Source organism: Borostomias antarcticus (assembly GCF_949987555.1).
Source record: "Borostomias antarcticus genome assembly, chromosome: 6".
Lineage (NCBI taxonomy): Eukaryota > Metazoa > Chordata > Actinopteri > Stomiiformes > Stomiidae > Borostomias > Borostomias antarcticus.
The window spans coordinates 26,363,357-26,379,631 of NC_140239.1; the positions used below are offsets into that span (position 1 = coordinate 26,363,357).

Sequence of the window (16,275 nt, forward strand, 5' to 3'; positions counted from 1 at the left end):
TGATGACGTTTCCACATCGTTCATTTCCCATCATAGCAGTTTACTGTTTATATCTGATCATTCGTAATATGATTTATAATAATCATAATATTACTGTAATATGTGCAAGGGAAGACCACAATGATTTAGTGCTTTATTTTACAAACACACACCTAATTTTTCTCAAGAACAAATTTCAACGGAAAGAAATGAGACTGAGGTCAATCACAGTTCTCACCATTTTTATTAAGAGTTGATCAAAATGGTCAGCCATGGCTCATAGAAGTTCTGTACAGTGTTGTAATTTAATGACTTCTGTGTTGCATTAGTACAGTAGTTTGAGGGATACAAAATAGACTAAACACAGCAACATAATTTATAGCCTTCAGCAGGATATGTTTGTTCATCAAATTGGCAATGCAGACAGGTTGTGTTAATGCCCAGAGTATTGTACTTCAACTGTGTACCCTACTTCTGCTTTTTAGTAAGGCAGTAACGTTATGTTTCAATTGCAACACATTACAGGTTTCATCAGATTTTCATTCGCTGATTCAATAAAATGTACAACCTAAAGTGAAACAGAAAAAAACAACAAAGCTAAACGTAAAAACATTTAAGACACAAGAAAAGCCGAACTAATGGTTGCAGAGTGTAAAAAGTTTAAAAACCTTAATCTAATATGACAGAAATTGGCAATAAAGCAGTAGATTCTTTAAGTGTTGAGTGGAAGATGCTGAGGAGGGGGGGGGGGGGGGGTAGACCACTGTGGGGTGGTAGGTAGTGGCAAACAAAGCCCCAGTGACCTTTGACCCGCTGACCTTTGACCCGCTGACCCCTGAGGCATCATCACCATCATCACTCCAGCTTGAGCAGCTCCACGTCGAATATGAGAGTGGCGTTGGGGGGGATGACCCCTGGGTGGCCTGTGGCTCCGTAAGCCATGTCCGGAGTACAGGTGATCTTAGCCCGCTGGCCCAGGCTCATCTAGGGGAAGAGAGGTGAGAGAGAGAGAGAGAGAGAGAGAGAATGAATGAAGAGAGAGTTGGACTACGTATAATGTGCTGTAAATACTCGCTTGTGTGTTTATCAAAGGCTCATTGCGTGTATTATGATCTCACCTGTGCGACTCCTTCCTCCCAACCCTTGATGACCTCCTGTCGTCCGATCTTGAACTTGAAGGGCTTGTTTCTATCTCGAGAAGAGTCAAACTTCTTCCCGTTCTGCAGCATCCCTGCCAGAAAACAAAAAAGTTACATTCACCTTTACGATAATCGTTCTTGCCCGCATTCTAGCAACAGATCTCGAATGTCTGGTATCTGAAATAAAGGCAGTTTAGAAGATAAACCCACATTTCTAAATCAATCATTTATTTGCAGTGCAAAGGGGAGGGATGCATCCACTGTCGAGGGTCAGCATACTTTCACTGTCTGTGAGAATACTCTGGTCTTATACTGGAAAACATGGTTTCTCAAAACCTTCTATCTGTGTTGTGGGCTGCTCCCTATTGACCGGGCCATATCTTTGGCCTTGGTGCTGCACCTGGTTTCTCCAAGCACAGAAGACCCCTGTCTGTGGTCAACCAGGGGGGCCTGTCAGTGAGAACCAGGGGGGCCTGTCTGTGGTCAACCAGGGGGGCCTGTCAGTGAGAACCAGGGGGGCCTGTCTGTGGTCAACCAGGGGGGCCTGTCTGTGGTCAACCAGGGGGGCCTGTCAGTGAGAACCAGGGGGGCCTGTCAGTGAGAACCAGGGGGGCCTGTCAGTGAGAACCAGGGGGGCCTGTCAGTGAGAACCAGGGCCTGTCAGTGAGAACCCTTAGTGGGACAACCCTCTATTTATAACCCACAACACAGTTCTTCAATGCAGAGAAACAATACAAAGTATATCAAAGGCTACAATAGCAAGTGAACATGTCATGTTGTCCCCCACCAATTATGCGGTATAGCTCAGGAGGTAGAGCGGGTCGTTCAGTGATCGTAGGGTCGGTGGTTCGAATCCCGGCTTCTCCTGACTACCTGTCGAAGTGTCCTTGGGCAAGACACTGAACCCCAAATTTGCTCCCAATGAGCAGGCAAGTGCATTGCATGGCAGCTGCCGCCATTGGTGTGTGAATGGCGCTCCGGGCCAGTGTAACAACTGGATGGGGAGTGCAGTACCTATACCTATACCTATACTATGCAAGTTCTCTCCGCCTCACGCTGGGCCTCATTTACTAAACAAACGTACAACAGAAAACTGTCCGCACGGTCATTTCCACAACAATTTCGTCATTTATCAATTTGGACGTGAGTGGAGGCTGCCATCAAACCTCACGTCAAGTCTCAGCTCGTTTACTCAAGTTTGAGAACTGTCATGAGACTGAATCTGATTGGCATCTACAGTAAGCACAGCCACATATTCATCACTTTAAAATATGTAGCCTACCCTATGGCAAAACATTTTGTAAAGGCCTCAACTGTTAGTCATACATCCCTAACATAAATGGGTATTTTCCAACTGTTAGCAATTAATGGGGTAAACCATTAATTAATGGGGTAAACCATTAAAAACCAATGTTTTTTGGTATAAGAGTAATTTCATTTTCATTTTGATAGTCTACTTGTTAGACTATGCAGCTTACTTCTTAGACTATGCAGCCTAACAAGTATAGGCTATCTTAATTAAAAATGAAAGCTAAATTAATCTTACACTAATCAGTCAATCAATGCCATGGCTACTGGTGACATAATTACAAGCAATGAAAATTAACAAATGAAAAGCAATGGGTAGGCTTAATCAGTCACTTATTTAAATAAGAGCTTTGACAGTCATAAAACACTGGGCTCTGTAGAACACCTCTATACGTGTCCTATCTCACCGTTCAGCTGTGAGGAGTGAGTGAGTCAGGTACAGTAGGCTAGCTTCTAACCCTAACCTACCGGTCTCAGGTTCCTATAGACCTGCTGGTTGAAAGAGGATAGTTTACATTACGCATCTCCATGCCGTAAATTGCAGGGGCGAGGCCAGAAAGGAGCGTAATATTCTGTTGCTGTTGTACCCTCATTTCTCTGATTGGATCTGCGCTGGTTTCTACGTTCCATTGATAAATGAGGGCTAGTGACTCTGGGACTTCCGTTTCCCCCTCCAACACCCTACTCAATGTCTCCATCTAGTGGGCAAACAAGTCCATGTACTAGGGCTGCACGATTATGACAAAAGATAGTAATTGCGATTATTTGCTTCAAAATGGTAATTGCGATTAATAATTGTGATTAATATTTAATATATAATAACCAAAATGCTCCCAAATCACAGACGTTGATCCCTTTCTTGCTAACTCACTGACCTCGTTTTCGCTCATTTTTTTCACTCACGGCTGTGGGTACTCTTGTGACACTGGTCTTGACCTACTGCTATCTGTCTTCTCAGTGAAATTGCTGCGTACAGCACACTCAGCAGGAACGCATGTGATTGGTCAGACAGCATAAGCGCCTGTGATTCGTCCGTGTCCTAGCACACTCAATTCAAAGCAAAATTATTAATCACATTAATTGCGGCCTTTTGCGATTAGTTAATCGTGGAGGTCATAATCGCGATTTCGATTAATTCATGATTAATTGTGCAGCCCTACCATGTACCTGTATGCTCCAATATAATGAATGCTGAACCACAGACATAAGGATACTCTGCTCTCTGTGGATGTACAAAGTACGTTTTCCCGAGTAAATAAGTTTGAGACAATACTGAGACAACAAGCGTAGTTATTTATGTAAAATCAAAATGTACTTGTCAATGGAAAAATGAAAAAGCGGCCCTTTTGTGGTGGATTCTGGTACTACAGGTTTATTGAATGTTGAATTACAGACATATGCAGCGCTACTAAACACCTCAAGCTCTGCTCTCTGCGGATGTAGAAAGTACATGGTTTCCCACGTAAATATGTCTGAGACTATACTGAGACACCAAGCATTGTTTTTAATGTAAAAATCAAAATGTACTTTTCAATGTGGAAATGAATTGAAAAGACGCCCCCTTTGTGGTGGATTCTGGTACTACGGGGGGACTGACTCACTCACTGACACTGATGACGTGACACCGGCTATCTTAAAGTCCCCCGTCCCCCTTCCGCCATCACCAGGTGGGGGACAGTGAAACATAGAAAAGGTCACACAGGTTATGTTTCAGTCTCTACACTACTACTAATATCTAAAATACATAAACTGGCGAGGCTCACACAACAAGCATAGTTTCCACAGTTGTAATCAAGTATTTATCAACACACATACAGTACAGTACAGTAGATGCATGCACAGTAATGAAATATGATGCTGTGACTTCCCAGTCCCTGCAAAAAAAAAGAAGGCCTGGTTGGAACGTTTTGGAATGGCCCTGTAAGATAAGATGAACTTTAATAATCCCTGGCGGAGTGGAGGCGTTGGTGTGTTACAGCAGTGAGAATGTACAGGCTAGATCAGAATAAAGAATATAGGATACATCAGAGTATAGAATATACTGTAGAAGAGTATGTGTCAGCATCAAAGGGGGGGGGGCATCTTGCAGTAAGAAGGCCGTCCCATGCGGACTCATTCTTTCACGCTACCTGGTTCTGATCTCACGCTGGTCTCAGTAGTCCAGAGGAGCCAGGGGAATGGAGAATACAAACTGGCCTGATTCTGTAGATTATTTTCGAGATTTAAGTTAAGTAGGACATTGCTGACCCGGCGTCTGGACCACAAGGGAGAGAGGAGAAAGAATGGCGCAGCAGTGTGTATGTGCGTGTGTGTGTGTGCGTGTGTGTGTGTATGTGTGTGTACTGTACTGTTCATGCAGTTTACTACCCATTCAGGCATGCTGATATAATAACCCTCAGGCACTACAGGCACTACACTTTTTCCACTTTCACAGGAAATACATTGGGGTAAAAACAATAAAACGGACGTCACTAGGGCTGGGTAACCATGGGTAATAATGTGTCATGCTATCTCTTCAGCGAGGTAGTCTGTTGTAGACCCAGCAGTGAGCTCCCCACTCACCCATGGCATCAAATATCAGCCTGAATCCAGACGCCCCTAAAATATCATACTCGGTAAGACAATATCAGTCTATTAATTAACACACACTGATAAAGCCATGTCCATTCAGGATGTCAGATGTGGTTGTTGACAGGTCACGTATCGTCTAATGCCAGCCTACAGTAGTCCTGAAGTACAGTGGCTAACTAGTTGCACCAAGATAGTGCAATGATTCATCCGCACCACTGACAAGACACAACATCAGCGTAAATAGTTGGCAATAAAACTAGCCTAGCGTGCTAACGCAGGGTCTACAGACAGGCCTCCTCATCCACATGAATCTGTTACTGTACTGGCTGCTTCTCTCCTTACATCCCTAAACTTAGCCTAGCAGGACGCTTCCAGGAATCTCCGCTGTCTCCTAGATATCAGCTGGGCTGAGCTCCAGATGCCATAGGGTTCTCAAGACTCAGCTCTGGTCTGGGTGATAACCATCTAGTAATACTCCTTATGACCAAGTCCTCTCAAATCAAATCAAATCAAATCAAACTTTATTTGTACAGTGCATTTCATACACAAAGGAAACACAATGTGCTTTACAGAGAGCAATATAAGATAACACTAGATAACCATCTACTGTAATGACTAAGTCCTCTATTACATCCTACAAGCTACCGTCTTCAATTCCAATGAAACGACTGTTTTCTGGTTCCAGAAACAAAGAGCGATTTGAAGGGTGTAAAGAGTGTTTTAAACCGGTACTCAGGTGAAGAAGGCGCTCACTAACGAGTAGACAAAGAGCTCGCTGAGTCCGCCGAGCGACCGCCTGGCCAGCTGAGCCGGGGTGGGGCCTCGACAAATGTGCTGTGTTGAAGTAAAGCAGGGCCCTTCCTTTCCCTTCCTGCACCCCTGTCCCCGGCCCCCCCTCCAGCCCCCCCCGGACAGACTCCCCGCTAAGTAGCATGAGAGCTCAGCGGGAACTGCAGCTCCGTCTGGAAAAGCCGTTGCGCGAGGGGGGCTATTTTTACCTCGTTCACTGTATCCGCACCACAGCCCTGTTCAGAGAGACCCAGCCGGCTTTCTCTGCCTAGACCCAGACGAGGTGCACGTACTGAGCACTTATACACCCTCAACGCGCTCTTATAGACGTGTTAGTTGGCACATGTCAGCACCATGAACGACGGAAAAAGTCTGCATGGCGTTCAACTGTCAAGATAGTCAGAGTGATGTGGGTGTAGGGCACTAAGGTGTAATTGCTGCGGTATCTAATGAGCCAATACTGATAGGACTAATGGTGTGGGCGTGTGCGTTTTAGTACCTCTAAAAAATAATGGAACCTAAAATGTGTGTGTGTTTCTGTGTATGTGTGTGTACCTGCTGCGGATGGGTGCACAACCATGGATGTGTATGTGTCGTGTGTGAGAGGGACTGAGTTACAACTGCTTCAAGTTAGAATGCCAAAAATACTATCTGTCCTCCCGAGGGATGAAACATGGCCGACGGTACAGTAGGCCTATACTGTATAACTGCCTGGAACCCCTCTCCACACCTCAACAGCATAACTCCTGTGCTACAACGAGAACCTGCCATTTACTACATTCTACCCTGAAACAGGATACTTTCTGTGCAACACTCAGTGGCCCCCGAGCGGCCACTTCATCACGTTCCACGGGAGCGGAGCTCGACTCATACATGGTAAGGGAGGTCCTCATTTAGCTGTGACATCATCCTGGAGGGGGCGTGGGGAGGCGGGGACGTCCGCTTACGATGCTCTGAAGCGGAGGGACCCACGGAGATCTCTGCGTCTGAGGAAGTCCTGACAGGTCGTCAGACCTCATCAATCACCACGCTCTTGTCCCCCCCGTCCGCTCGGCTCGGCTCGGCTCTGCACACGTCGAGGATCGGCTTACCCTCCCCCCCCTGCACGTCCCAACCTTCAACCATAAATTACTTTCCTGCACTGAACTTCAGTTCAGAGTCCGAATTAAAGCCGTTTCCTTCTTCAGCGTCCCTTCCCTCTTGGGCATGGTTAGCACTGTTTCCAGCGGTGCTGACAGGCGAACGGGGAACAGAAGCTGCAGGCGTTTGAACTCCCTGTGTTTCCATGAATAGGCACGAGAGCGAGAGGGAGAGAACTAATTGATTTGTTCTGCCTCTGCTGGGTGTGTGGGCCCCTGAGAGGGGCCTGAGTTTGACCCCTGAGCTAATTTAGGCATCCGGCGCGCTGAATACGACCACTCTCTTAAACCAGGCCGGGAGACCCTGGAGCTGGGGGAATCACTACATCGTCAGAAGATTCTGATGTCTGTTTTTACTGGCTGCTATGACTTCACATTAACGCGGCAGAGAAAACATCAGGCTTGTCAAAAATAAAACAATGAGCAAGGGACCACCTTAGTGCAAGTCTGAATTACAATACCGAAGGAATTTCCTTTGCATTGTGGAATCAAGTATCTACCATATTGCTCACACTAACTCAATAGGAGTTTGGAAGAGAAAGGTAGCACGTTAGGTTAAAAGTCTCCTTCCAGTCAGTTTGACACAAAAGCGTCATTCTTCCCTGATCTGGCAGTAACACTGTAACTGAGCTGGGGGAGACTGAGAGAGAGAGAGAGAGGGCGGGGGGGAGAAAAATGGAGAGAGAGAGAGAGAGAGAGAGAGACAGTGAAAGCAGACTCTGCATTAGCACTCCCCTTAATAGGGTCAACTTCCCTGCAGAAATCAACGGCAGCACCCCAGACCTTTATATAGCCTAGGCGTGCAGAGCAGTGTGGGCGTGCGAGGCTGGAGACACAGCTAAACTGCTGAGAGAAGCCCGACTCTCTGAGCAACCAATGAAGAACAGCTACAAGAACAAAAAAATGAAGAGTAAAACACAATTTTGGGTGAGGTTGGAGACTGGTCCATCCATGGGGTTCCTTGTTTTTTGTTTGTGTGTGACAAGGGAACTTATCTGGCCTCAGTTCTGTGCAAAGCAGTGTAAAACAATTAAGAACATCTCTTCCACACACCCCATTTCAGCATGCTTTGCCTCTAATCTATATCATTTTTATGCTGCGATAAAAGCCACCAGCACCCGCTAACATCTGGGTTTTGTCTTCAGTGGGAAAGGGTACTCTCAGCATGTCATGACATGTCACGTGTCTGCAGACTCTGCAATAGGCACGGGTATTTCTTGGCTCCAGCTCTGATCAGCAGCAATGTAGACACAAACCCCGCCCCTTTTCCTGTGACACACATTGTTGTCTTGCCTCCTGCTACTTTGTAGATTGTAAGTGACAGTTTAGATTGCTAGCTGAGTATTGTTCATGATTGAATCACGTGTGGGCTGATTTAATCTAGATTCATTCAGTCAGAACCATGGCGACAAACAACATCAACAGAAGCTGTAGCCGTGAACACAGACTATGGACCTTTACCTGTGTAATGCACAACACATGTCTGGCCCTTCTTTGGAAAAGTCCTTCCTGTCAATAAGAAAACACACAGTCATTAAGCAAGCTGGATGTGTTTGCCTACAGCCTGGTACAATAATAAGATAATTGATTAACGAGGTCTGGATTAAGTCTGCCTGGACATGGGCGCCCCGGTAGCTGAATGGGTTGGGGTGCATACCATGTAAAGGCTAGTCCTTACTGCAGCGCCGTGGGTTCAAATCCGGCCCATGCCCTTTGCTGCATGTCTTCCACCCTCTCTCTCTCTCCCACCTTTCCTGTCTGTCCTTACACTGTCCTATCCTTTGCATCAATCTTTTGTGACGTGTGTGTGTGTGTATGAGAGAGAGAGAGAGAGAGAGAGAGAGAGAAAGAGAGAGAGAGAGAGAGAGAGAGAGAGAGAGAAGGAATGTGTGTCACAAGGTGGTCTATGGTCACAAGATGCAAGAGGTTAGAGAAGGACCATGGATTTAGAGAAAACTGAAGGAAGTGCAAATGTGCAGGCTATCCTGTCTTCTGCAGGAAAAAAGAAAATATGAATTTGAAACCACTAAGACTATCTGTTGTGGTTATGTTCTGACATAGTATTGCTCATTGATGTGGGCTAACCAAATGGACAAAAAGTATGTAGAATTGGATTGAAAAGAATGAACAGTAGAAAAAACAACAACTAATGGCCAACTAAATCCCCACTCAAATGCCTCCATATTCTGCTAGCCTGCTGAAAAGCCTTGGCTATAGTAGGCAAGTCTTGGCTGGTGGACACCAATGCAGTCAGCATCTTCTTGCTTGTTCGAGAGTTCTGGAAAGATTGTTGTGGGCTGGAATATCCCCGCGCACACCCCTCTACCGTTACAAGATATAAATAACGCAATAACAATGTAATTACTAACAGCTGTATCAGCCAGGCATATTTTAATATCGCATCATCATCATGATCATTTCGGATACGAGACAGTTAATGCAGCAAAACGATCCCATATCAACAAGACGCCAAAATATCAACTCACCATCTCCGGGAGATATTGTTTCGACGTCCACGCCCATTTTTTACAAAATAATAATAATTAAATGGTGACAGTTAAAGCATAGAGCTATAGCAGGTTATATGTCTATATTGGTGGCTAAAGTGCAAGTTATAGCCTACAAGCACCGGTCCACATTAGTCTGCTGCTGCTGAAAGATTGTAGACCGATGATTGGATATTCTCAGTTTTGAGATGTGTAACTTCCGTTCACTATCGTCTTAAGCCTCACACTATTTGTGCCACTCGACATTCATGATGGGCAGTAATAAAACAGAAATTAGTATACCAGTGATGCTGGTGTATCCCATGCAGAGTGAAAATTTGCATTTTATTGCCGTAATAAACATGACTATCAATGTGCTCAATGGTTTATTCACAATATAACAAGCACGTCAACGGTACAAAATCGATCCTACATCACCATCAAGTGGTCAACCCGTGGAATGCTACAGCATTAGGACAAACTTCAACTCCCACAATGCCCTGTTATTGCTAAGCTTTCAGTTCCGGGTCCACCAAAATCTTCCAACCCGGGAAAGTAAACTAAAAGTGAGAAATTGGGCTATTAGGTACCTTTCAAGTATTGGTTTGATTAGCTAGTGCTAGATATTTCCAAGCCATGTCATGCTAACTCCGTGGTTATCTAAGTATGCGGAGCATGAGCTTTGACTGTCTACGCGAGCACCTGTCAAAGTGTTTTTTTGCCTTCTTGCCCCGGTGCCAGCTACTACTACGCATGCGTTGCTGTATGCTAGCCTAGTTAGCTAACTAGCTAGTATTTGATTCTTTGAGTAGCCTTGCTATGCTAGATTTGAGTGAGTGGACGTTACATCGTTTACAAAAAGCAGAATCACTGTTACATGAAATGTACTGTAGCTAGTCTAGCTAACTTTTGTCACTTTCGTTAATGAAATATTTCTGAAAATTACGAGCTGTCACTATGTGTTTGTATACTCGAGTAATCTCCCCCTATCATCAAACTCCAGATTTGACCTAATGTACCGGTGCCCCTCAGGTAATGCCTTGCGTAGTTAAGTACAGTAAGCTGCTCAGCCCTCGTCGTTGTCTCTCCCGGGTGGAGAGGAGATTAGAGATTTCACCCTGAGAAAGACCCAGGGAAGAGGCTTTTTCTATTCTTAGTGTGAGATGGCAGTCTGGGTGGGTAGAACCGTTTAGTCCTCTGCAAGGTAACATCCACCTCGTCAGTTAGTCTCTTCGCTTTCATCAGTATGACAGATTGAGTGATCTTTTGTTGGAGATTTACCTGCCTCTCCTGTCAGTATGGATCTGGGCAAAGCCAAGCTGCTGAGGACAGGACTGAACACCCTGCACCAGGCTATCCACCCCATGCACGGGGTAGCGTGGACAGACGGGAAGCAAGTCTGCCTCACCTCCCTCTTCTACGTCGACGGGGAAGTCACGTTCGGGGACACCAATGTGATCGGGCAGTTTGAGCAGGTGCTGGGGCTCTTCTGGGGCCCGCTGTGCTGCTCCGGGTCCACGGCCCTGTTGGCGGTCCAGCACAAGAAGCACGTGACGGTGTGGCAGCTGCAGCTGAGCACCCTGGAGCAGAACAAGCTGCTGTGCACGCAGACCTGCGAGATGAGCGAGCCCTTCCCGCTCCTCTCCCAGGGCTGCGTGTGGCACCCCAAACTGGACGTCCTGGCCGTGCTGACCAAGAAGGACGTGTCCGTTCTGTTCTCGGTCCGGGTGGACAACCGCAGGGTGAAGGCGGACGTCCGGGCGAGCGGCGTCATCCACTGCTCCTGCTGGACCAAGGACGGCACGCGCCTGGTGGTGGCGATAGGCAGCGCCCTCCATTCTTACATCTGGAACGACGCCCAGAAGAGCCTGGTGGCGTGCTCCTTCTGCCCCGTCTTCGACGTGGCCGGGAACATCTGCGCCATTGAGGCCACGGGGGAAACCCAGGTGGCGGTGTCCACAGAGCTGCCCCTGGATCGGCTCTGCGGGCTGAACTCGGGCATGGCCTTCGACGTGTCCCCGCCCGACCAGGCGCCTCACGCCGTCACGCCGGACGAGGACGCTTGTTCGGACCCCCGGAGGAGGTCCTTCGACTCGGACAGGTCCTTCAACTCGGACAGGTCCTTCAACTCTTCTCACTCGGGCCCGACGGACCTCACCCACATCCTGGCCAGACACCGGAGCTCGGACCCCAGCCCCCTCTTGCACCTCCGACGTAGGGACCACCTGACCGGCTCGGGACAGGACTCCTCCCACCTCATCCTGGTCACGTACGAGCGGAAGGTCACCACCACTCGCAAGGTCTGCATCCCGGGCATCCTCGTCCCCGACATCGTGGCCTTCGACCCCCGGGGGTCCACGGTGGCGGTGGCGTCCAACTCCTGCAACATGGTGCTGGTCTACTGCGTCACGGCGTCGGCCATGCCCAACGTCCAGCAGATCTCCCTGCAGAAGAACGAGAGGCCCAAGGGCGTGTGCTTCCTCGGCGACAGGACGCTGTTGCTGATGGTGGGCCGGCAGAAGACCGCCGACCCGGCGTTCCTCCCCACCTCCAACACGGACAAGTATCTCCTGAGGATCGTGGTGAAGGAGCTAGTCTACGACGGAGACGCCCTCGCCCGCTCCGCGTCCCCCTCCCCCCTGGCCCGGGGAACCCCCGTCAGCTTCAGCCCGGGGATTAGGCGACTCTCGGAGTACGTCGGTAAGGAGGAGCGAGAGCGCGCCGGAGGGATAAAGGACCTGGTTCTGCCCGGAGGAGCTCTAATCTCCGCTCCGTCCCCGGGGAGCAGAGGTCGGCTGGTGGAGGAGGTGAGCGTGACCCCCGAGCCCAGCCCCGTCGCCGCGGCCGCCAGCTCCTCGGACCTCCCCCCCGACCGCGCCTCCTCCTCCTCCTCCACCGGCTCCTCCGTCACGCTGGAGAACTTCGACGTGGACCACGTCGGCCGCATGTCCTCGCTGTCCGCAGCCGGGAAGGCCGGCCGAGAGTCCGGCCGGCCCTGCTCCCCGCGGTACGATCCGCCGGACCCCGCGCTGCCCAAGACCCCCTGCCTCCCCAAGACCCCGGATCTCCCGAAGACCCCCTGCCTCCCCAAGACCCCCTGCCTCCCCAAGACCCCCGATCTCCCCAGGGAGCGTCCAGCGGCGGACCAGCTGAGCCACAACATGGAGGGGATCTTCTCTCGCTTCGCCGACATGCAACAGTGCTTGGCAGAGATCAGGGACTACACTCGGAACGGGAAGAAGGCCCTTGGGGGCTACCCCAACGCCTGTGAGCCCCCCTATGTCAACGTCACATGCCAGGTAGGGGTTTGCATCTGGGCTTTAGGCCAACACGAGCATCCCACCCATCCCATACAGCTGCATTTAGCCTACATTTTAATTTTTTGCATTTTAAGTTGACGTTTATTTTTTACATTTTAAAATGGAGGCTTCTCATTTAATCCTATGCGGATTAGCCTCGTGTAGCCATGACCCAAGTTGAATCAGAACCAGAAACCGGAATGAGCAGGAACGAGACAGGACAGTGCAAAGACAGGACAGTGCAAATGGCAAGCACAAAAACTAGTGCAAAAACTAGAATAAGTTAAGAAAAGAACAATGTACAAAAGTAGTGCAGTCAGTGTATATGCAGTGAGTATGCAGAGTGTGTGTGTAGGTGAGTGTGTATATGTGTATGCGGTGTGATGTGTGAGTGCGGTGCGTCCTATACATACATTCAGGTCCTATACACACACACACATTCAAGTTGGCTAGTTAGTCTAAAAATGACTTTCACAGTAAATATGTATGGGTTTCATTGTAGCCTAAATAATGGAGACTAAGGTGTCTAAGTCTAAGGTGTTGTTGAAGGGAGAGAAGGGGTGTGTGAAGGTGAATGTTTTCTGTTCCAGTTCCACTCTACATCAGAGTAGCTTAGCTATAATCTACTCATCAGATAGATTTAATTCAGGGCACAGTGATAGGAACATTAGGGAATATCATTTTACATATATGTAAATATGTCTTCCTAGATATAAACAAATATATCAGCATATTACTTCACATATTATTTGGTCAACTAAATCTAGACTAAAACTAAAACAATTCAGATTACTACAATATGATTAAAACTAAATAGCTGTAGGATAAGGCTACTGTTGTAGGATAATCTTTATTTGAATACCCTAATCCTCCCTCCCTCCCTTCCTCTCTCTCTCTGTCTCTCTGCAGAAGCAGCTGTCTGAGAATGTCTTCATAGACGAGAGGAGGCCTGTTCTGCTGTGTGAGGGGAAGCTGTGTCTGCAGGTCCTCCAGGACCTCTTCAGCCTCTCCATCGTGGAGATGATGTCTGGTACGTAGCTCAAGGTCATCGGACGCAATGTTGATGCTCCGAGCCGTAACAGTGAATGACTGTATGGATCGTATCACAGCTCCTCATGTGTTTGACCTGGCTTGGGATACTGACCCCGGCTAACCCTTGTGTCCTATGGTAGCATCTTAAGCTGCCATGATCAAATGACATCATAAGTGCAGGCCTAGCCCTCTAGGAATCACCTGGTAGGAGTTGTTTGCAGAAGTTTGCATTTGTGTGTGTTCGCGTTCATGTGTTCATGTCTGTTCATGTGTGCGTTCGTGTAAATAGGGTATTCCCTTGGCAGCCTTGAAACTATCGTGTTGAAAGACACTTCATTAAACTCGTTCTCTAGCATTTACAGATTTTAAATTCTAGCGTGCCATGTATTTTAAATGGCTATTGGCAGCAAACATTGTTCGGCAGTTAATGGACGCAGGCTAAAATTGGAAGTTATTAAAAGCCTAGATGAGATTACAAGGCCTTAAACAGAAGCAGCTTAGAGGAGTCTGTGTGAGAGAGTGCTTGTGTGCTTTTGTGTGCGTGTTCTGATAATATGTACACTATATGGGCAAAAGTATTGGGACACCTACACATTACACATACAGGAGCTTTTTTGACATCCCATTCTAAATTCATAGGCATTAATATGGAGTTGCTCCCCTCTTTGCAGCTATAACAGCTTCCACTCTTCTGGGAAGGCTTTCTACAAGATTTTGGAGTGTGTCTGAATTTTCATTCATCCAGAAGAGCATTTGTGAGGTCAGACACTGATGTTGGACGAGGGGGCCTCATTTACAATCTCTGTTCTAGTTCATCCCAAAGGTGTTTGATAGGGTTGAGCTCAGGGCTCTGCTGGCCAGTCAAGTTCTTCCACACCAACCCCACCCAACCATGCCTTTATGGACCTTGCTTTGTGCGCTGGGACACAGTCATGCTGGAGCAGAAAAGGGCCTTCCCCAAACTGTTCCCACAAAGTTGGAAGCATACAGTAGAATGTTCCAAAATGTCTTGGTAAGCTGAAGCATTTCCCTTCACTGGAACTAAGGGGCCTAGGTCAACCCCAGAAAACAACCCCAGACCATTATCCTCCTCCACCAAACTTTGCAGTCAGGCAGGTAACGTTCTCCCGGCATTCGCCGAACCCAGACTCGTCCATCAGACAGCCAGATAGAGAAGCGTGATTCGTCACTCCACAGAACACGTTTCCACTGCTCCAGAGTCGAGTGGCGACGTACTTTACAACACTCCATCCGACGCTTGACATTGGGCTTGGTGATGTAAGGCCCTCTCGTCCAACATCAGTGTCTGACCCCACAAATGCTCTTCTGGATGAATGGGCAAAAATTCCCACAGACACACTCCAAAATCTTGTAGAAAGCCTTTCCGGGAAGAGTTAATTAAGTTAAGCTAATCTCAACTGATCTCATTCGTCACTTGAGCCGTATTATTTCCAGTCAGAGGTGTTTGGTTTTCGGTCACTGTTGGCCATCGTAATGGCAAGTCTATTGAATAGTTGACTACCACAGATTGACTTTCTCTATACATTACTCAGATAAATAAAGTTGAATAAATGAGTGAGCCGGCTCTCCTGTCCTCTCTCCAGGCCCACTGTGGGTCGTCCTAGTGGCCGACGCAGAGGGCTTCGTCCCTCTGACCTTCAAGCCCAAGGAGGAACTCAGGGTTCGGAACGGGAAAAGGAAATGTCCCGTGAGGCCTACTGCGAGTCCAGAGGAATCCTGTCCGTCCAGCCCTGTCCGTCCCGACAAGGATAACCACGCAGAGACCTCAACATAGAAACCTAACACATCTCCTCCTCTGAAGAAAGACTTGAGCTCAGAGGACCTAAGAGACTCGGACGGAAACCCCGACGCTGCAGTTGCTACCTGGAATCTGCTTTTTGAATAGGACAAGGATTGCGTGGCTGCATACAAGGACTAGTTTTTTTTCGTTCCCCTGAATATCTATTTTTTTATTACGTTTTTTTAACATCTCAAATTGAATGTTACATTTAGGGAAGGGAAGATTAAAAATAAAATAAAAAAGTGCAGTTGGGAATTACTGTATGTCCAGTGGACTATGACATTTGAATCAGGGCCAGGTTTCCCAAAAGCTTCTTTCGTTAAGAAGCTCTTTAGCCCATTCAGTTGACCAATCAGAGAGCTTGCCCAGACCAGTTGACCAATCAGAACGCTCTAAATGAATGGCCCAAGAGTCTCTTAACGAAAGAAGCTTTTGGGAAACGCAGTCCAGAACTGGTAGACATGCTGTAATGTGGTATTTTGCTGCTAACTTTATAGGTTTCATTACAACTCTTGACAGATATGTCTTATGTATGAAATGACTATATTTGAAATTAAAGTATTCAAATGTTTTAAATGCTTTCTCATTAAAGACAAAAACACCATACAAGCAGACATGGTGACTAGAAGATGGTAATGTACCACAAGGGGGGGCAATAGACAAACATTAAGCTTCAATGAACCACTATCATGTGAACCCAACAAGTCCATCCTCTAACCAAGGTCAATATAA

At 47.5% G+C, this 16,275-nt stretch overlaps 2 protein-coding genes across 3 annotated transcripts; one reads left to right on the forward strand and one right to left on the reverse strand.

Annotated features, from left to right (window-relative positions):
* Positions 1–834: 834 nt before the first annotated feature.
* fkbp1b (FKBP prolyl isomerase 1B) lies at positions 835–9,448 on the reverse strand (the record flags this gene model as incomplete). Of its 2 annotated transcripts, XM_084439235.1 has the most annotated exons (4): positions 835–963; positions 1,098–1,210; positions 8,387–8,434; positions 9,412–9,448. In XM_084439235.1, 4 exons carry the CDS (start codon positions 9,446–9,448, stop codon positions 835–837), a joined length of 327 nt encoding a protein of 108 aa, XP_084295361.1. The 2 variants fall into 2 exon arrangements, with proteins under 2 accessions (XP_084295361.1, XP_084295362.1); XM_084439236.1 differs by lacking the exon at positions 8,387–8,434.
* Positions 9,449–9,972: 524 nt separating this feature from the next.
* wdcp (WD repeat and coiled coil containing) lies at positions 9,973–15,987 on the forward strand. The gene is made up of 3 exons (XM_084439420.1): positions 9,973–12,710; positions 13,620–13,740; positions 15,347–15,987. Exons 1-3 carry the CDS (start codon positions 10,710–10,712, stop codon positions 15,535–15,537), a joined length of 2,313 nt encoding a protein of 770 aa, XP_084295546.1. The 5' UTR covers positions 9,973–10,709; the 3' UTR covers positions 15,538–15,987.
* Positions 15,988–16,275: the final 288 nt, after the last annotated feature.